The sequence below is a fragment of the Amphiura filiformis genome, chromosome 3, assembly GCF_039555335.1.
Source record: "Amphiura filiformis chromosome 3, Afil_fr2py, whole genome shotgun sequence".
Classification (NCBI taxonomy): domain Eukaryota; kingdom Metazoa; phylum Echinodermata; class Ophiuroidea; order Amphilepidida; family Amphiuridae; genus Amphiura; species Amphiura filiformis.
Genome location: NC_092630.1, coordinates 7,980,318 through 8,002,022, shown reverse-complemented (window position 1 = coordinate 8,002,022; position 21,705 = coordinate 7,980,318). Strand labels below are relative to the sequence as shown.

Below are 21,705 nucleotides of genomic sequence, written 5' to 3'. Positions count from 1 at the left end.
GAAGTTATGCTCATTTGAACAAGCCTACTATCAAATTTGAAAGTTGCAGGTCCGCCCCAATGAATTCACACAATAAACAGACACATGAAAGGAAAGAAGCAATAGGAAAGTTAGTCATGCAAAGAAGAAGAGGAGAGCACTGATTACACCTGTATACTGCCAACCATCTCAAGTGGTATGAGTGCAACTTTCATTCCAGTGGATAGGTTCGGTTAAATAAGCATAACTTCAAAAATACTCATCCGTTTGCAACAAATGAGGTGTCAAAATTAGCAGTAAATTAACACTGCTTCCACTCATATCCCATTTAGTGTAACACAATTTGTCGTTTGAATTTGACAGACAAATTTCTTACCTGGTAAGTTTCTTTTTTGGAGCAGTTTACAAATTTGACACAGAGTTTAAGGCATAATTGCCGGGAAAGACATTCAAAATAGACTTCAGTCCGGTTCTTTGTGAAGAGAGTGGAAAAAAATTGGGCAATTTTTCATACTTCTTGAAAGGACTGTCTGAAAGCTGTTTTTTTTCATCACCTTACAAAGAATTGGCAAATTTTTATAAATATTAGTTTTTTATGGTTATTTCAAACATTAAAAAAACTATAAAAACACGGAAACTCTGTTCCAACTGACCAGCGGGGAACCAAAGGATGGATCCAAAAGGATACAACAGACGTGTCACACTAGCAATGGATAACATTAAAAACAGGGAAAATATGACACAACATCCAATGGGGGAGTAACATAAGACATATAAACAAAGTTAAAAACCTGACGTTCAAAAAATCAGAGCTGGTCTCCACTATACTGAGAGCAGGTCTCTTATTTTATCCCTTGAGAAAGAAAAGTTTTGTCTTTTGCGGGAAAGACATTCAAAATAGACTTCAGTCCGGTTCTTTGTGAAGAGAGTGGGAAAAAAATTGGGCAATTTTTTAAACTTCTTGAAAGGACTGTCTGAAAGCTGTTTTTTTCATCACCTTATAAAGAATTGGCAAATTTTTATAAATATTAGTTTTTTATGGTTATTTCAAACATTAAAAAAACTATAAAAACAGGGAAACTCTGTTCCAACTGACCAGCGGGGAACCAAAGGATGGATCCAAAAGGATACAACAGACGTGTCACACTAGCAATGGATAACATTAAAAACAGGGAAAATATGACACAACATCCAATGGGGGAGTAACATAAGACATATAAACAAAGTTAAAAAACCGACGTTCAAAAAATCAGAGCTGGTCTCCACTATACTGAGAGCAGGTCTCTTATTTTATCCCTTGAGAAAGAAAAGTTTTGTCTTTTGCGGGAAAGACATTCAAAATAGACTTCAGTCCGGTTCTTTGTGAAGAGAGTGGGAATAAAATTGGGCAATTTTTTAAACTTCTTGAAAGGACTGTCTGAAAGCTGTTTTTTCATCACCTTACAAAGAATTGGCAAATTTTTATAAATATTTTTTTTTTTATGGTTATTTCAGACATTAAAAAAACTAGTAATGAACAGAGACGAGGGGGTCTACAATCTTAGTCACGTGTACGATCCACTTCTGAAGACTGCCAGCAAGACTAAATCCGGAAGTGACATAACTTCCCGCCAGTCGTCAGCTGTTGGATCATCACAACAACACCAAGCTTTGATAAAGTCAGTTGCTAACTGACGAAACTGTCAGCAAGAAAAACTAGTAAGTTTTCTTCAAATTGGTTTTGACAAAAGAAAAACTCTATTTATTAAAAAAACTACTTCAAAGGAACGCCCCTAGATCTTTGTTGCCTTACTCATTGTCTACAATGGTTTGGTTTGGTTTGAAAATTAAATCCATTTAAAGTCCACACTCCCCCTGTGGAAGATTTTGGAAATATCTTCCAGGGAGAGTAAAAAGTTCAAATAGAATTATCACATTCACCAACTCTATTGGAAACCCAGGCTCCCTCTGTGGAAAAGGTTGAATCTTTCTCAGAGGGATTTATGAAATTCAAATAAAGTTGCTTAATACATCCAAGCTCTCTACACACGCTTTTCCACATTAAATTGGATATGGAAACCCATATTTTTCTCATTGATCCCGTTACATATACCCGGAGCGAGGGATCTAAACTTTGGTGTGGGTGGGGATGTGCAGCTGAACTCCGAAAACGACCCAAATTTAAAACAGAATTTGACGAAAAAGTGGCCCAAAATTATATACCAATTTTGGACATTTTCCCGAAAATTTTGCTAAAAAACTACTAAAATACATACTGTATTTCGTCAAATAGTCGCCCCCTCAAATAAACGCCCCACCACTTTTTTTCAACCAAGAAGTTTCAAAAATGCCGATATTTCCATGCTATCTTGTGTAGTAAGCTTACCAAGTTGTCCACATGGTCGTAAATAGCGTCAATAATTGGCGAAAATCTGGATTGGAAACCCGGAAGTGAGCCAGAAGTCAGTGTTTCTAGTTCATAGTTAGTCATTTTAGCGTGTGTTTTTAGTTTACTTAATGATTTTAATGGGAATTATCGTTCTAAAATTGACCTTGAATAAACGCCCCCCTTTGGGAAAATGTAACTTATTTGACGAAATACGGTATACATGTACTCAATAAAAAAAGGAACATACATTATATCTCTGATTTTTACAAATTTAGCACTCATTCTATTAAAAACTATTTAACTACCATGAATATAACACAGAATTTGACATGATTTTATTAACAAGATATTGGGAGCAAAGAATCAAGTTTGCTTTGTACAGTGGGATAATGATGACCCAGTTGTATTACAATATTCACAGTGGTATATGGGTGACATATTCAAGCAAAATGGGTCATTTGACAAGCAAAAATCAAATTTTGGCAAGCAAATTTTGCACTACAGGCTACAAAAATTACTGAGAATTCCATTTGAATAGAACTATAATTCATTCCACAATCATTTGGAATAACCTTACATTTTTTACAGGTGCTAATATTTATATTAATGGGAAGCCCACTGACTCCACACTAGGCAGTAATAACTGAAGCGTGTCTGACGGGGAGGAGGTGATTGCCCATTTGAAAATCAAACTCCCTGTGTTGGAGTTTAAGGTCATGTCTTCCATAGGGGGTGTATGGGTTTCAACTGGAATAACCCGATAACTCTGTCTGCTTGATTGGGTCACATAGAGTGATGGGTGATATCTTATCAATAACGTTAAACCAAAGAGTACCAACTCCGCCATGTTTGTGTGTCCCTCATGGAGGGCAAAATAGATAATTAAATTTCGCAATACGCCCAGCAAACTCTGATTCAAAGTATGTTGTTGTTTACATTCTGTGCAAATAATGGGAGCCAACAAACCTTTTGCACACTCAAGCTTAAAGATGCATATTATCATTCTATTTCGGTGTCTTGCCGAATAACGCAGGAGGTACACCATTTGTCCTCCTTGAGCAAACAAACCAAAATGGCGGAATTAGCACAAGGGGCAATTTTGAGGTGGTATTCTTTGGGCATAATCTCCTTGTAATATTATACAGGCTGTAGGTAAGGCCATGGACGGGAAGTGGCCATGCTGGGGGAGGGGGGAATGTTCCCCCAATCTTGGGCTTTCTCCATCCCCAACTCTGTCCAGTCCACATAAGATTGATGACCCACTCCTTCCTCCCCGAAATTCCCTTCCCCATTGCTGCCAGAGAGTTTACACATGCATGACCAATACTTTATTATGACAACTCCCAAACAAAGTTTGTCCTACCAGCCAAACACCCCTAAATAACAATATCTTACACCAAGTTACACCCTTATAAACATGTCATGCAGATAAAAAAAAAACTTTCACTTTTTTTTAAATTCTTTTGGTCATGTATGTGTACAACATTTCATCGCCTGCATCACATACTGCCGGCGTATTTCAAAAGGCTGCCTTGTTTGATTTTTATTACCATTGTTGTATTTCATATTGGTATTTTATATTTCAGCATGCTTCTTTCTTTTATGAATGGACATGAGGTTGTAATATTGTAATAACACCTCAAAATAAATATATGAAGTTAATTTTTACAGTGCATCTCATCACAATTAAATGCAATAATAACAAAAAATCTACAAGAGGCAGCCATTTAAGATAAGACGGTATTTGAAGCAGACAACGATATTTCGTATGTTGCTCCTGGAGGGAAGATTTTCTCTCTCCCTTGACCCAGATGCTTTTATTCTGGCCAAACCTTCCCAACAAAAAACATTTCCTTATGTCCTGGCACCACCCATAAATATATTCGATGTTAATCAAAATATATAATAATTTCAATCAAAATTATTCACTTCTTACAAACTGCAAAAAATGTACGGAATGTAATGAGCTCAGTAAGCGCCACCTGACCACAAGGGCCTTCATGATGGCTTCTACACCACAGGAATTCACCGGATATACGTACAATATAGTATGTTGAGGACACTACATTCTAACCTTTATCCGCCGATGCAGCTTCTTCTGCAGTAAGTTGAACAAAACAGGCATTACATACAAGCTCTTTTTCTGTTTGAGCAGCAGGGGCTGAAATGAAAAAAGTACATATATATTTCAATAAAACCATTGTATTGACTTGTTTTGGGGTTACAACTCTTCTCCTGTTGTTATCTACCCTGTTAAAGATTCAAATAAATCACCTAAAGACTTTCCCAAATGTGGACCCTCCCCCCTTATGCTCACTTTAGAATATAAAAATTACATTCCATATACTAGTACCACATTCTCCCAAAAAGCAGTGAGGTTGCATGAGTGAAGTTCCAAGATTGTGTTTAATTTCAAGGAGGGTTGTAAGGGCTCATATTGAAATTCCCTTACACAGGAAGGTGTGCGCCATCCTGCAGCTTTCCTGTGCTAGCCTTCTTTTGTTAAAATCCTGGACAGGGTGTATCACTGATGCATATAATCCATCCGTTTTATGACCGAGCTTTCCTGAGGCGCGCGCTTAGCGAGGGGAATCCTGCCTTCTTTCTGTGTGAAAACGTGGTAGGGTATTTCAATATGAGCCCTAACAATTAATTCTTAGTTTCACTTCATTCTTGGTGTACTTGCAAAGTTAAAATTCATTTATGCCCAAAAAAGTTTACATACAAATGAACTGATTGATGAAATTTAACATTAAAATTTTTAGTGTATACTTGTGCACACAAAGGCTTGTACTAATTTGGTGAGGGTCTGCATGATGTCACTCTCTTGAATGAGTGTTTGGTACCTATTTTGACACTATTATTAGATAAATTTAATATGTGGAATACCTGGTGTGTTTCTATCAATATTCTACAAAAGTAGCTCTTTACAACAAAGGGTTAAAATTTAATTTTCAGACAACTATGAATACAGAACTGACTGTTTCCAAATGATTGTTACCCATGCAGTTTCTGGTGATTATTCTTGGCCTATTAAAATCCAACGCCACATTGCAGACAAGGGCAGAATTACGTGTAATTTTACCGTCAAAGACACTCCAAATTTTAATGATAACATCAGAGATTATGAACAAGACTGCCACTTCAAATATTTGCAGATTCATTTTATAAGAGGTTAATTATGAAACTATACACTTTCTGGTCATTTCAAGAGAAGTTTATGTTGAATAGCAGATTTTTTATACCATAAGAACTGACGAGTAACAATCATTTTGATAAGGAAACTTGGTTGTGTATGACACACTCAGAGTACAATTGTGTGAGATATTTTGGGCTACCTTGATTTGTTCTATGTGGTTCAATATATCAAATCAATTCATTGCTAGGTTTCAAGTGATTAAAATTATACATTTATTTACTGTTTTCTTGAGAAGGACAGGAAATGAAGAAAGTATTTTCCTTGACCTGGACATTTCCTGGAAATCAAAGTATTTTTAAATAATATATTTATGTGCAAATTGTATGCTGTTTGTCTAATACATCCTCAAATATGAAAATTGTAATATTTGTTATCGAGTCGGGCCGAGGATGCAGATCTAAAATGCTTTTTAAAAAAAGTTTTAATTTAAATGTCAATGTCAATCAGGACAATAAAATACAAAGCATACAAAACTTTGTGTATTAAGTGTGGTGTTGGGGTGGGTTTGTAAAACGATGTGAAACAGGGATACACAGATGTCCCCGGTTCACACATACTACAAGTAGGGGTGTGTGTGCATTTATAATGACCTGCAAACGAGGGCACACACACACAAATATAGCAGAGCAATCATGGACACCCTGTAACTGAGGACATCTACTGTTCCTTCTACATACCAGAGTATTAGAAATAACATGAATGTGCATTAGAAGACCTCGTTGGCTGGTGTAGGGCCATGCTTCAGTTTGATAGTAAAAAGTCTGATGGGGCTACAGTTTGGAGCCTAGGTTCGAGTGAGCAAGGTCCTTGGTTAAATAGGGAAAAGTTGTAATCCTCATTTGCAGGTCTATAAAAAGAAGGGGTGTGTTGGGGTGGGGGTGTGTGTGAGGTGTGTGGGGGTGTGGGTGTTGGTGAGCAGGGTGTGTGTGTTAGTTAACACCTGCAAACAAGGATACACAAATGCAAAATATTTGTACAATGAACAGTGGAGACACATAGACAACTCCATCAGTCGTCTACACTACTGCACATGTAGTGTGTTATGCTTCGTAGTGACAACTGAATTACTGAAAATATTCTCTTGTGACTTTGATTGTGTGCCATAGCGCAACTGACTAGTGTTGCTCTGAAGTTCTGAAAACAACAAACTCCATCAACTTCAATTTGGACAAAATGTGCAGTCTCAGTACAACCAGAAAGTGGTTGCTAAAGTCTGTCACTATTTTTCCATATAGTTTTCTCAGTCATCAATCCAGACAGTTGACGTATGAGGGCAGCCAGGTGGTATGCGCCGTGCATTCTCTAAATTCAGTAAATTTCCACCGTTAACCGGGTAATTGAATGGGATTATTTTGAAATTTTAAAACGCTTGAATTATTACAAACAAATAGGCCTATGTTAATAAATAATATAAATACAAGCTAAAACCGTTGGGGTTCGATAATCAACCCACAAAACTAACCGAGTATATGGAAAATGGCATACGGCCGGATGGTTTCACAAGTTGCCGGCTCTATCATGCCACTCGTCGCCTGAGGGCAGCAGTCTAGGAGGCACAGGGACCATGGATATCCATCCATGTTTCCTACACAGCGTTTCTAGATCTAAAACAGCGTAAGAATGCATTATGGCCACTGACTGCAGTTGCCTGTTAATTTGCCAGTTACCAAAAACACCAACAACATAATTATGACACGGTTATCAACAACATTGGCTTTCAAAATTGTTTCTTCACCACTTACGCTGTCCACACTGTCAAGGTTATTGCTTGTATCACCGGCAGTATGGTTGTCTCTTGCCAGTTCTTTACCATAGTCCTTAGCAGGCAGAAAAACCAACAACATATACTGCGCAAAAAAGTATTCAAACACTTAAAAGCAAAAACAATTTCTTAAAGACGCTGAATGTAAATTATGAAAAAAAGTGATACCGTAAAAACTAGATAGTTAGCATATGTGTTTACTATAGAGCGCTTTTAAAACATGCAAACATGAAGTACCTCATCCACAAAAGTGTAAAGAGTTTTGAGCAAATCATTGATACACATAGTTATAAGAACAAGTAAACCTGCAAATTTGTGTCTCAACCCCTAGCTCAGTTGGTAAAGCATCGGACTTTGGTACAATTTCATGTTTTCAAACGCGCTCGATAGTAAGCACATGCTAATTATTGAGTTTTACAGTAGTTGGATGGAGAATCTATATGTGACTGTACAGCATGAATGAGCCGTAAATTCCCTAAATTGTATTCTGAGTTACAGTGTAAAATGTGTAACGAAGGTCGTATTCATCGGTAACTTAAGCTGACGCGACATCTATCTCATTTTGATAGTCAAACACCAATCAATAATCATATTGTTGAAGTGGATAATAAGCTTCTACCTTAGATGGCTATAGAAATTTTAATAGCTCTGGTCTTTGTTTGCTTTGGCTAAATCCTGTTCAAGTGGTGGGTTACCAGGCATTGTATTTTGTATAGGTATGTATAACCAACAATTAACAATGAGAGAACTTTCTTAAACCTCTGTTGACTTGGGGATGATTTGAAATGACCGTCAATTATGACTGTTTGATATTTATTGCCAGCTATGTGGAAAAAGTGACACATGTAGAAACGAAAAAAGCTATAATTTTGTTGAAGGAGTAAAGTTTAACAAATCATAACCCCACTTCTGGATATCGTTTGAAGTCAAATGATATACCATTTAAAAGCTTATGATGTATATTTTCTAAACACAAAATAAAACAAAATTGACCAGGAGAGGAATTTACGGCTCATTCGCCGTGAACGGTCACATGTGTACTTTGATACCTCATTTGGCACAATGTGACCTCATGCCACTAAGATATAGCCTACCCATTTGAATAACAAAAGGTAGAGTTTCAAAAGTAACAAATTTGGATATTTCCCCCTTCATGGTGATTTCCTCTGCCTAATGTTAAGGGGGTACTACAACCATGTGGTAAATTTGTGACTATTTTTGCATTTTCTCAAAAATAATAACACACTGGTAACAAAAGTTATGTATATTATTGGGGCAAGGAATCCAATTACTACACTGAAATTTCATTGACTCAAGGCAAGCGGTTCAGTATATATGATAGGAAATGAGGTACATCCTAGTGGTACCTTATTTCTTATCGTAAATAATGAACCGCTTGTCTTCGGTCACTGAAATTCCAGTGTAGTAATTGGATTCCTTGCCCCTATAATATACATAACTTTTGTTACCAGTGTGGTATTATTTTTTGAGAAAAATGCAAAAAATAGACACAAATTTATCGAAGGGTGTAGTACCCCCTTAACCTTGGGTTCAATCCAGCTTTACAGATTAACGCTCACTCCACTGTGTTCAATATCTGTCTGCTTCTAGGGGAAAATTATTATAAATTTTTGCCACATTTGAAAAGATCTTTTTTATTCATATTGCTGTAAGTTTGTTAAATAAAGTCTTATTGCGCAGTTCAAATTGCTGTAAATTGGTGAAATAAAGTCATAATGTGATTTTTAGTGTTTTTAAGAAATGGCTTCTGTTTTAAGTGTTCTGATACTTTTTGAGAGCAGTATACATATCAAGGTCATCAAAAACAATATCACAGATGAATCACAAAAAAAAAAAAAAAAAAAATCAATGAATCCAAGATGGCCGTCAGGGGCTGAACTCTGCATCTATGCAGGACTGAGACGCTACTTATGATGACAGGGGATAAGTTGTTGAAAAAAACAGGATAAAAAGTCTAACACCAAAATGTTTCTATTAAACTGGCACTAAACTGACACCAAAATTTCGGAAAAATAACTGAGGAAAACAAAAGAGCAATTTTAAAGCATGTCTGCATGCATCAAATGACCTCTAATCTATTGATACAGTTGCCTGTATGTTAAGTCCTTGGTACGGTTCGACCGGGGGGAGGGGGGAGGTGGTTGTGGGTATGTGATGTGGGTGTGTGCATGTGTTATCAGGGTCTTAGCTAGCCACCTGTCACTTTGGGCAGGGGGGACAGTTTGATCTCTGGGACAATCCAGATAAATGCCCCTCTGGCAGTTGCTAAATTCTAAACATAATCCTTGAATAAGTTTTGTGAACTCAAAACAAGACCAGACTCATAAATCAAGGCTATATAGCAATAGCTATTTGAACTTTCTGAACCTCCAGACGGTGCAGAGGTCTGATTTATGTTTTCATGGTCAAATTTTGGACAGGGAGTTTTGGTGAAAATGACGGGCCCTAGCTAAGACCATGCATGTGTGTTATTGGATCTCACCTGTAGCACCAAATGCAGTCCTTGGAAGCTTGTGTTTACAACACTTAGAACAGAAATCATTTCCACAATGACGACAATATTTCTGCAAAAAATAAACAAACAGTATTTTGCACTTAAATTTCAAATAATGCAAATTGATTTGAAGTAAAAATAAAAATACAAGTTGTAAAGAAAATGGAAACATTTGTGTCCTAATCAAATAAACAAGGAAAATGTTAAGGAATCTTCTTCATATATAAGGCAATTTTACGTTCAAATCCTTGTCATCAACATTTTGCAATAATGTGTCATTCATTGTGTATTAATTTTCGCATTGCCAAAAGTTGAGATTTAAAGTTGTCTCATTTTGTCTTCTAGCTAGATTTTTTTCATTGTTATATTCATTTATTATCAGTATAGAAATAGCGACATTTTCCAGTTGGTACCATAAATCAATGTAATATGTCATTTTTATTGAAGGATATCCAGCTTTCTAGCAATATAATCAATTCCAAATAGCTTGACTTTACTTAGTACTCCAGTTATGACCAAGAAATATCAGTGGGGAGGGCTGCTATAGCAATTTAAACAATCCCAAATCGCTTGATTTCTTAGTACTCTGGTTATGACCAAGGTTGGCAACATGGTCATTCAAAAAATATCAGTGGGGAGGGCTGCTATAGCAATTTAAACAATCCCAAACAGCTTGATTTCTTCGTACTCCAGTTATGACCAAGGTGGGCAACATGGTCATTCAAAAAATATCAATGGGGAGGGCTGATTTCTAGCAATTTAAACAATCCCAAATCGCTTGATTTCTTCTCCGGTTATGACCAAGGTTTTATAGCAGGATGGTCATTCAAGTAATATCAGTGAGAGGGTTGCTCTCTAGCAATCAATCCTAAATAGCTTGATTTCTTAGTACTCCGGTTATGACCAAGGTTCGCAGGATGATCATACAAATTAAAGAAATATCAGTGGGGAGGGCTGCTTTCTAGCAATTTAAACAATCCCAAACAGCTTGATTTCTTACAATGTAGTACTCCGGTTATGACCAAGGTGGGCAACATGGTCATTCAAAAAATATCAATGGGGAGGGCTGCTTTCTAGCAATTTAAACAATCCCAAACAGCTTGATTTCTTACAATGTAGTACTCCGGTTATGACCAAGGTGGGCAACATGGTCATTCAAAAAATATCAATGGGGAGGGCTGCTTTCTAGCAATTTAAACAATCCCAAACAGCTTGATTTCTTAGTACTCGGTTATGACCAAGGTGGGCAACATGGTCATTCAAAAATATCAATGGGGAGGGCTGATTTCTAGCAATTTAAACAATCCCAAACAGCTTGATTTCTTAGTACTCCGGTTATGACCAAGGTGGGCAACATGGTCATTCAAAAAATATCAATGGGGAGGGCTGATTTCTAGCAATTTAAACAATCCCAAACAGCTTGATTTCTTTGTATTCGGTTATGACCAAGGTGGGCAACATGGTCATTCAAAAAAATATCAATGGGGAGGGCTGATTTCTAGCAATTTAAACAATCCCAAACAGCTTGATTTCTTTGTATTCGGTTATGACCAAGGTGGGCAACATGGTCATTCAAAAAATATCAATGGGGAGGGCTGATTTCTAGCAATTTAAACAATCCCAAACAGCTTGATTTCTTAGTACTCCGGTTATGACCAAGGTGGGCAACATGGTCATTCAAAAAATATCAATGGGGAGGGCTGATTTCTAGCAATTTAAACAATCCCAAACAGCTTGATTCCTTTGTATTCCGGTTATGACCAAGGTGGGCAACATGGTCATTCAAAAAATATCAATGGGGAGGGCTGATTTCTAGCAATTTAAACAATCCCAAACAGCTTGATTTCTTTGTATTCGGTTATGACCAAGGTGGGCAACATGGTCATTCAAAAAAATATCAATGGGGAGGGCTGATTTCTAGCAATTTAAACAATCCCAAACAGCTTGATTTCTTAGTACTCCGGTTATGACCAAGGTGGGCAACATGGTCATTCAAAAAATATCAATGGGGAGGGCTGATTTCTAGCAATTTAAACAATCCCAAACAGCTTGATTTCTTAGTACTCCGGTTATGACCAAGGTGGGCAACATGGTCATTCAAAAAATATCAATGGGGAGGGCTGATTTCTAGCAATTTAAACAATCCCAAACAGCTTGATTTCTTAGTACTCCGGTTATGACCAAGGTGGGCAACATGGTCATTCAACAAATATCAATGGGGAGGGCTGCTTTCTAGCAATTTAAACAATCCCAAACAGCTTGATTTCTTAGTACTCGGTTATGACCAAGGTGGGCAACATGGTCATTCAAAAAATATCAATGGGGAGGGCTGATTTCTAGCAATTTAAACAATCCCAAACAGCTTGATTTCTTTGTATTCCGGTTATGACCATGGTGGGCAACATGGTCATTCAAAAAATATCAATGGGGAGGGCTGCTTTCTAGCAATTTAAACAATCCCAAACAGCTTGATTTCTTAGTATTCGGTTATGACCAAGGTGGGCAACATGGTCATTCAAAAAAATATCAATGGGGAGGGCTGATTTCTAGCAATTTAAACAATCCCAAACAGCTTGATTTCTAAGCACTCCAGTTATGACCAAGGTGGGCAACATGGTCATTCAAAAAATATCAATGGGGAGGGCTGCTTTCTAGCAATTTAAACAATCCCAAATCGCTTGATTTCTTCTCCGGTTATGACCAAGGTTTTATAGCAGGATGGTCATTCAAGTAATATCAGTGAGAGGGATGCTCTCTAGCAATCAATCCTAAATAGCTTGATTTCTTAGTACTCCGGTTATGACCAAGGTTCGCAGGATGATCATACAAAGAAATATCAGTGGGGAGGTCTGCTTTAGCAATTTAAACAATCCCAAATATAAATAGATTGATTTCTTAGTACTCTGAGTATGACCAAGGTTGACAGGATGTTCATTCAAAAAATATAAAGAGGGCTGCTTTCTAGCAATATAATCAATCCCAAATAGTTTGACCTTCCTCAGTTGGATATGTGTGCTTTATAAAATCAAAAAGAACAAAATTTCTTTCTAATGTGTGTAACTTATAAAGAATTAGGGGTTCAATCATACATTTTCATGACTAAGTAAGTGATAGTTTATGCCCGCGGGGCCACTTGCAGCCCGAGGGCATAAACAATGTTTAGCCATGAATGAACCCCGTTAATACTTACCAGAACATTTTGTGATTCTCATTTCATCAAAATAATAAAAAAAAAACCCAAAAAAAAACATGATTGATTTTCTTTCATTTTCCCTGCCCTGCGATAACACATCTACTCCACTTGGCATAAATGTGACACGATCAAGGGAAATGAGTCGCATGTCGCTAATATTGATTTTGAGATATTGGCAAAGAAAATGTTAAAATTCTTTTGTTTTATATTGTTTTCAGTGATTGATAAATTGATGTAACTTCGCAAACAAAAGCCGTATCAACATGGTGTTTTCAATTTCTGAAAGCTCTAAACGTCCTCTTTAGAAATGTATGTACAACTCATTTTTGACCAGGGTCGACATGCGACTCATTCCCCTTGATCACGTCACAAATGATCTTGACCAATCAGAAACACAGAAATAACATAAGTAAGTATTTCATTCTATTTTGCATTACATAAGCATGTAATCTTACAAAACTTTTTGATATAAAAATATTTCATAGATGCAGTAATCTTTCTGAAATTTCAAAACTGGGGCATATTTTATTCATTTACACTTTTGTACACACCTCTGGGCAATCAATTTACAATCAACCGGGCATTTAAGTTCAAGATTCTTTCTTGAATTTATTGAATTACCATATATAATTCTTGTACAACATTACTTGACAAATAAGATGCTCACGGTTGACAGATATTTTTTGCACAATAGAATTGTCAAATACACACACTACTTGCTTGACAATTTCCTGATTTATGGACCTATTTTTCCACAAACTTCAGTCAATAACCTTTTCTTGCATTAGAATAATGAAGAGAGGATGCTCACAGTATGCTGATAATTTTAACAAGTGAAATATGGATTTGTCAATTAATACACTTAGGGATTCAATAATGTTTCACCGTTGCTCATCACCATTTTATTTCACAGGATTCTTTTACGAGGTATGGTTTACTCATTGCCACTCAACATTACAAGAAGATTGATGATTTTTCTTTTGATATCAGAACTACAGAATTAAAAGAGTAATATTTAGTCCCTTGCTCCAAAATAATGAAAATATAACATTAAACATGTAGCGCACACAAGTTTGAGGCATAGCAAATTTTATGCGCTAACACATAATGCCTATTATCATGTGCTTCCATTAACTTGCGTTCGCGTATGCTACTGGCAAAGTTTGGATTCATCACAGATTAACAACGGTTGGGTCCAGTACAAAGGTATAGGAAAAATTGTTGAAGTTAATTTGATTGTGTTCTGCAGAATAAACCCTATTTGCAGTTCTTGCATGACAATTTCTTGATGATTTGTGGACCTAATTTCCTGTGGTTTTATTGAAAAACCTTGTAATTCTAACAAGTCACGTTTCTACATCTAAGATCATATGTAAAGACTTGTGATTCAATCATGTGTTGTCTTTTTAATTGTGTTCCATTAACATTTATGAGCACAGTATTTCAAATATCCAGTGCTTACATGATGCATTTTGACAAATCACAGTGCATTGTTTTGAAAAATGGGTCTGGGGTAATTTGCTGTCGAAGTTATGTAGTAATCAGATTAACTACCATAGCAATCATAAATTGGATACAATATTGCACTTTTCAAAGATACTAATCTTACAGGTGCGAGTGATCAGCCTTTCTTTGACATCTACGGGTCAATGCATAGGTACCGCGTGAACGTTGTAGTGCTGGGCGATCTATTCAAAATTTGCATTCATCTATTGCTATGATAGTTAATCATGTTACATCATCACTTCGACAGCGAATAGAATTGTTGTTTAATGGTTTATGGATTATTGAGGCCACAGTGGTCAGTGACAATCTGTAAGGTGTGCCACGGCCTTGTGGGTTTGACATCGCACACCACTATTTTTTTAAAAAGATTTTTGTCTTACCCTTCTTTTTAGTAAAGATGTAAATGCCACACCACACTGAAAGCAATGTCCTCCAGAATGATCTCCTGATTCTGATGGCTTATCACCGCTGTAACCTTTCATCATGGCCTCTGGGGCCGTTGCAGCTCTGTCCCGGATTGACACAGTATATTTAGGTTTCTCTTCATCTTCGGTTGAATCCTATATGCACAATAAAAGGTGAAAACATCAAAAGATTACAGTTTTAAAGATGTTTGTATAATATATGTATGAGGCAATCATTTGTCACAGAGGGTCATTAGGAGAGGAAGGGAGAGGGAATCATTAGGTTTCACTCCCTGAAGAGAATTGATCAAAAATTGAATTCCCTTCGGAGGTTGGTATCTGTCAATGAGTTGACCAGATCACTAGGCTGTCATTATAGCTAGAGGCAGTATATAACACAAATGGGTCAATGAGTAACATAAAAATGACCTTGTGTGGTTTTTAGTTCCCAGGAAGTGAGGTTTGCCTGAGGCAATTTGAAGTTAAATGTTGATCCCTCACTCTAAGAGTTATTACCGTCGATTTGGTTGAAAAAGGGGGTGAGACATGATCAAATCTGTTCAGGCAGTGAAACCTAATGTAACATATAATTGTGATATTCCATACATCTGATGAGGGTGTTGATGTCGCTATGCCTGATCCACAGAGCATTTAGAAAGCTAAATCAGAGTAAATACACAAGCTGAAATTCATACATAAATAGACCCTTTTTGACCAAGTACGCTGACCAGCAAATAGTTTCCCATAAAGGTGATCCCCCTACACTGGCAGGGTTAGAAAACAATGTCTCAAACTGTGTCACAGCATCAGTTTTAGAATCAGTTTAATTTTTAAATGGAGTCACCCATTCATGTAACCCCACACTCCCTGTGTGGAAGATTAACGGGTTATGTCAATATAAATCGACTTTCGAAAAGTTTTTTGATACATTCATTGATTTCTCAAAAAGTAAAAATCGCAGTTTAACAAATAACGGTTCAAATGAAAGCCATTATTGGGGACTAATTGTTGTATCACTATGATAGGCCTGACACCAATATAAACACTTGTTTCGGTGACCCAAGTTCATGGTCATTTCTGCTCACGCACTTTTTTACAGATGGCCTGGAATTTCATATTTCGGTTTCAGCGATTGCCAAAAAAAAGGTGGTATGTTTTTGAAAAGGGTTTCCGCTTGGAATGTAGATAGTTATTGTTGCTATTTCTTTGCGATTTTAATTTATGCCCTCTTTAGCCGACAATTTTCAATGCATTTTACACAATAGATAAATCGCTTGCATAAATACCGCTATTTTTAACAGTATCGTTTTTGTTAACCAACATAACATCCAAAAGAGTTCTCAAGACATTGATGAGACCATAGATACCAAATCGGACTACATGTGATGAACAGATTTTACACTAGAATCAAAAGAACCAGCGTAGGCCCTCTCAAAATGTACTTTTTAAAAATATCGTTGTGATAAAATGACTGCCTTTTCCTTGTTTTTTATAACAAGGAAAAGCTTTACTTACCTCAAACTTCAAACGTAGTGCTGTCTCAGTGTCCGTTACTGGTTAGTATTAGTCCGATTAAGAGATTTTCATGATTTAGGCCTACTTAGCCTACATTTGAGCAACTATTTGCCCACACCGTTTACGAATATATTCCAAATATGGCGCTGCATTCAGTATCACACTAAAGACAAGGTTATACTAAGATGTGTAAGACTTTCTGACACTATATTCACGGTTGTTCTAATGGCTATTCAAACTTATGACAAATTTGGCTGGTTTGCGTTGTTCAATACCATTTCATTTAGTCTTGGTACCAGCGGTTTGTGCTCCTCCGTCACTAACGGTGACGGAGGAGCACAAACCGGCTGGTACCGAGACACATTTCACCCTGATGTGACAGTGACGTCACATCCGGGTCACGCGATCAGTATAAAGCTGGTTTCCACAGAGGAGTAAGATATCTTACTCCTCTGTGCTGGTTTCATACTACCATGCGGTTGCAATGAGCGGCGTGGCGCCGCATTGCAGACAAACGGACACAATCAAGACTTGTCATTGGTTGAAACGCTCTGCCGCTTGCCGGGTGTTCGTGATCGCGCGCCATTATCGTGATGATCGGGATTCCTTTTTGTGATGAAGGCACCAGCCGAAATGTCCGTTTCCAGAATGCAATGAACATAACTCTGTACTCCCGGGAGATGATGTATTTTGCGACACTCATGGCGGGAAAGAGATATGAAACGAATTTTATTAGGCGCAGCATCACTCGCTGGAGTTCGATGGCGCTGGTGTACATACGCGCGCTTAAAGACACGCATAGATGCGCAAGTTTAAACAGCTGTTCACAAGCGTTGACATCACTGCCACATCGGGTGAAAAATGGTATAGGTAATAGATGACTATGAAACCTCAAACTCGCCCCTCGATAAAGGTTGGCAATTGAAGCAGGCCTCAGTTTAGCGAACTTTGTCTAGTTTAATGCGATGCGAGTGCAAGCGCCGCTCAGACTGTGAAGGTTTCTGGATACCGAATATGGGTTTAGATTAGGCCTATATCATGTCCTCTAGGCCATATAATTTATTTTTGGAAAGGAAAGTCTAATCTCGGAGCCTATTCAATTGAGAAGTGACTGGATTTTGTCATAATAATATAAAAATTAATACTTAATGCCTCATGATTTTTTTTGATATCCAGCCATAGTATTTTAATTGATTAAACTGAACATAAAGCTATATCTTTACTAGCTTCATGCACTAATTTGCAGACCCGCCCGGCCTTCTACATGTAGTGAGTACCACATTAGATAGTGTTTACAAGAAATAATAAGCGCTGCCTCCTCGAAATTTCTTATGCCATCAGCTTTGATGATTAAATATTATTTACAACTCGGCACCTGTGTTCAAGGCCTTTCTTTTATCTATTGACCTCAAAAGAAAGGATTAGAATGATCAGAATGCCGTCCCTGACCCCTTTCCACACATTAATAATGAGTCGGTAAGGGAACGTGCTACCGTTATACTTCAATGAGTACGTATGGCTACTACGCAGTTCGATGGCCTTATTGTGATCTGGCTGGAGTTTTAAAAGCACGGTCCCTGACTGCGTGGGCATATTTCCGGACAAGGAACAATAGAGACCAATTGCCTGGCAATGACGTCACATGTAATCCCAGTCTATAGTGTGATTAGAACATTATAGGCTGGTGGTCACTTATAGTACGATCAGTACGAAAAGTCCAATGCGATTATTAATGTATTTTCTAAAATTAAAAGAACCACTTTTTAGCGGGAATTTTTGTAAGTTACACAGCTGAAGTTGTGAAAGGGTTGAAAGACTACAATATTACGGCTTAAACAAGAATTTCTTTGTTTGGTCGTTATTCCTATAGACTCATCCCTTAAGGTAGTGTATTCCATAGGGTGAGCACATGAACTTCAAGTAGACCCTAATAGCCTATTGTGTTCCTTTTTCCTTCCATGTTTAGGGCTCTCCATTTAATTGTACCCATCTACTAGTAGATTCCAGAGGGAGGTTGTTTTTAAAGGGAATATCCACAGGAAACTATGAACTAAAAGTGCAAGCTTGAAATAGGCTATAATCACACTAGTTGAAAAAAAGTTAGCCGGAGGTGGGAATAAACCCGGAACTAATTATAGATTGTAAAGCAAGACCTAGCCCATTGCACGATACATTGATGTGTTGTAAATTGAGTGATTTAATTGTTGAATAACCTGGGCAAAAAAGAGCAAAACTGTTGTATCGAAAATACAGCTATATACGATGCCAATCAAATCGAGGTAGTGTACCATATAATATCAGTAGATAAAACTGTAGATCACATGATTTTTTAAAAGGGAACAAACCAAATGATTGATGGTCCTATAAATATAGCTAGTGTTTCTAAAGCTGACCCCCTCCCCTTCTATAATGAAACCAATAGTGCATCAAAATAACATGATGAACTGCACAGTAGAAACATGTAAATTGATATTCTTATGCATTTGAGATTGTAATCTGATCCCTGGGATCTGATCTACTGGGCTTATTATCATTGGCAGCGCTAGGGGGGGCAAGGGGGCCAAATTGGGGCCAGAGTGGTCAGTGACAATCTGTAAGGTGTGCCCCAGCCTTGTGGGTTTGACATCACATACCCAAAATCACTATTTTTTAAAGACTTGATATTTTTCTTTCCCCTTGTTTGCCCCCCCCCCCTACTTTTGAGGCAAAACCCAAAAAATTACATAAATTTCCACTTTTTGCAGCAATTTTTGCTAAAATTTGTAGAATCCCCCCTAAAATTCACTTTGCTCCTCCCTGAAAAAATTCATGGTGCCCCTATACTGCTTATAATTGCTTGTTATGAGTGGCAATATTTCACATCCTCTTCCGGATGCATTTCAGGCCAACTGATGTTCTGGTGGCCAAGGTTTGTTGACCTGTGATTCAAAACGGTGGTTTTCACCAAGCAAAACAGATATTAGAGAAACAATTCCAAAGGTCAAAAGGGGCTGTGCAATAATTATGAGCCCTGGGGAGGGTAAAATTGGGGGGGCAAGAAATTTTGGCTGAGCCGAAAGGGGGGCAAGCAATTTTTGGCCAGCCGGGGGGAGAGGGGCAAGCGATTTTTGGCACGCATTCATGGAGCGCCTTTTAGATAAAACGCTCTTTTAATATATGCAAATTTTCCATTGAAATCCATATCCCCCTATTCTCTTGGTCGGTGTTGTTCAATCTATTGCACTTACCCACTTCTCATGTCTGTCAATGGGGACACCCTCGCAAAATCCCTGTTGGTTTGTACAGGGACTTTCAGTTCGAGTCAATATTCTCAGCATAGAAAATATCAATTTGCCTTTTCATTTGTAATTATTGGAGTTGATTTCCCTAAATCAAACTTTTAGAATTGTTTAATCATTTGCATGTTTTGTGATTTCCCTGGGTGTAAGGATTTCAACTAGAATAGCTTATTTGGCTGAAAAATTCTTGCAAGCACCTAGCTACCAACAGGAAACCAATGCATAGGCCAAAAACAAAAGTTGTTGTGTTGCCCTCCACAGCCGGGTCAAAATCCAAAAAATCTAGGGGGTTAATATTTTTATTTGTTTTAATTTTATTTTAACAATTAATGATTTTTTCATCATACCACCAAGCCTAGTCCCAGATCCAAGGTGTTGGCAGAGAAAATTTAGTTTGAATTATTTTCACCTTATTCCCTCTATTCCACTATGAAAATACTAATACATTTAAAATACCTTCAGGTCTGTGACTACATGACCCAGATAAAATTGTTGGAAGTGCATTGACTTATTATTAGGGGCTTTGCAATAATTATGAGTCCTCCCGGGGTAAAAATTTTCAAATGGCTTGCCAAAAATTGCCCCCCCCCCTTTGCACATGCACTGTTTTCCTAAGCCTAAGGTGCCAAGAATGTGTGTCAAAATTGTTTGCCCCCCCTCGGCTTGCCAAAAATTGCTTGCCACCCACCCCCCTTTTCGGCTTGCCAAAATGTCTCCCCCTCCCCCAATTTTACCCTCCTACCAAGGCTCATAATTATTGCACAGCCCCTTATAGCCAACAAGGTCAAGGGGTCAATATAAGGGGGAAGCTTATTATTTTCCCAGATCTGCAACAACACAATACATTGTACAGTATGTGCTAACAGTGCTTGTACGATGAATTGAATCTTAAGCAATGGTGGTGTATCATGTATACTTATTAGCCCCAGGTTATAGCTGAGCTTAAATATAAGGCCCAAAAAATGTTATGTTACCCTCCCAAGCCTAGTTTAATATGCAATCGGAGATAATAATTAATAATATTGTTTACTTCAATAAAATATTCAACATTGCATAGAAAATACAGCCAACATTGTGTAGAAAATACAGCCAAAATGCATTTTCCTAGCTTCATTCAGGGGCTGTGCAATAATTATGAGCCCTGGTGGGGGTAAAATTGGGCGGCCCAATTTTTGGCAAGCGGAGAGGGGTGGGGTGGGATTAAGTGAGTTTTGGCACACATTCATGGGTCGCCTTTTAAATAAAATGCTCTAAAAAGGCTTAGGAAAACAGTATTGAAATGCTTAAATATGCAACTTTTCCTGTTCGCTGCGCTCCCAACATAGATCTAGACCACTTAAAGTTTGCAAATTGGGATAAAAAAATATGCATGTGCAAAGGGGGGGGCAGACCGAGAGGGGGGCATGATTTTTGGCAACCCGAGAGGGGGCAAGGAATTTTTGACACACAATTTGGAAATTTTACCCCCCCCCAGCTCATAATTATTGCACAGCCCCTTATGTTACTGTGAAATAGTAGTACTTATCAAATGGTTGAATTGATAAAAAAAATCCAGCCAGGCTTGGGAGGGTAACACAACACTACTTTTTTTGGCCTGTTATATTTAAGCTTAGCTATAACCCCAGGCTAAAATAACCAACACTAACATACAGATGAACTTGTTATAGGAAAGACTCAAACACTACATGTTTTGGTCATTTTCTCATTGTGTATATATAGCACAGTACAGCAGTTTTGAATTCCGCCATGGCTTCTGTTCAAATACTACAATTTATGTGTATTTTGCTCATGTACTGGGCACTGCAGTCCTCGCATCAGTTACCAACAGAGCAGAACTCATGTTATCCAAAAGGAAGTGTTACTTGTAAAATGTGGAATTTTACCAATATGGATTGTAATGCCAGGGATCTAGTCTGTATTCCACCGTTACACCATGCTGTTTCCATTAAGTCACTTGATCTAAGTGATAATAAACTAACTGCTATT

General features: G+C 37.6%; 1 protein-coding gene across 2 annotated transcripts in view; it reads right to left on the bottom strand.

Moving 5' to 3' along the window:
- Positions 1-388: 388 nt before the first annotated feature.
- LOC140147956 (protrudin-like) overlaps positions 389-21,705 on the bottom strand; it is a 47,909-nt gene continuing 26,592 nt past the window's right edge. The window contains exons 7-10 of one of the 2 annotated variants that reach the window (XR_011858424.1): positions 14,903-15,082; positions 9,812-9,893; positions 7,289-7,393; positions 389-4,508 (exon numbers count right to left, since the gene is read on the bottom strand). Coding sequence is in view for 1 of the 2 variants with exons in the window: in XM_072169748.1 (XP_072025849.1) it covers positions 4,417-4,508; positions 9,812-9,893; positions 14,903-15,082 (354 nt within the window). In the remaining variant the exon portion in view is untranslated. The remainder of the gene's footprint in view (positions 4,509-7,288; positions 7,394-9,811; positions 9,894-14,902; positions 15,083-21,705) is intronic. The other variant, XM_072169748.1, reaches the window with a different exon arrangement.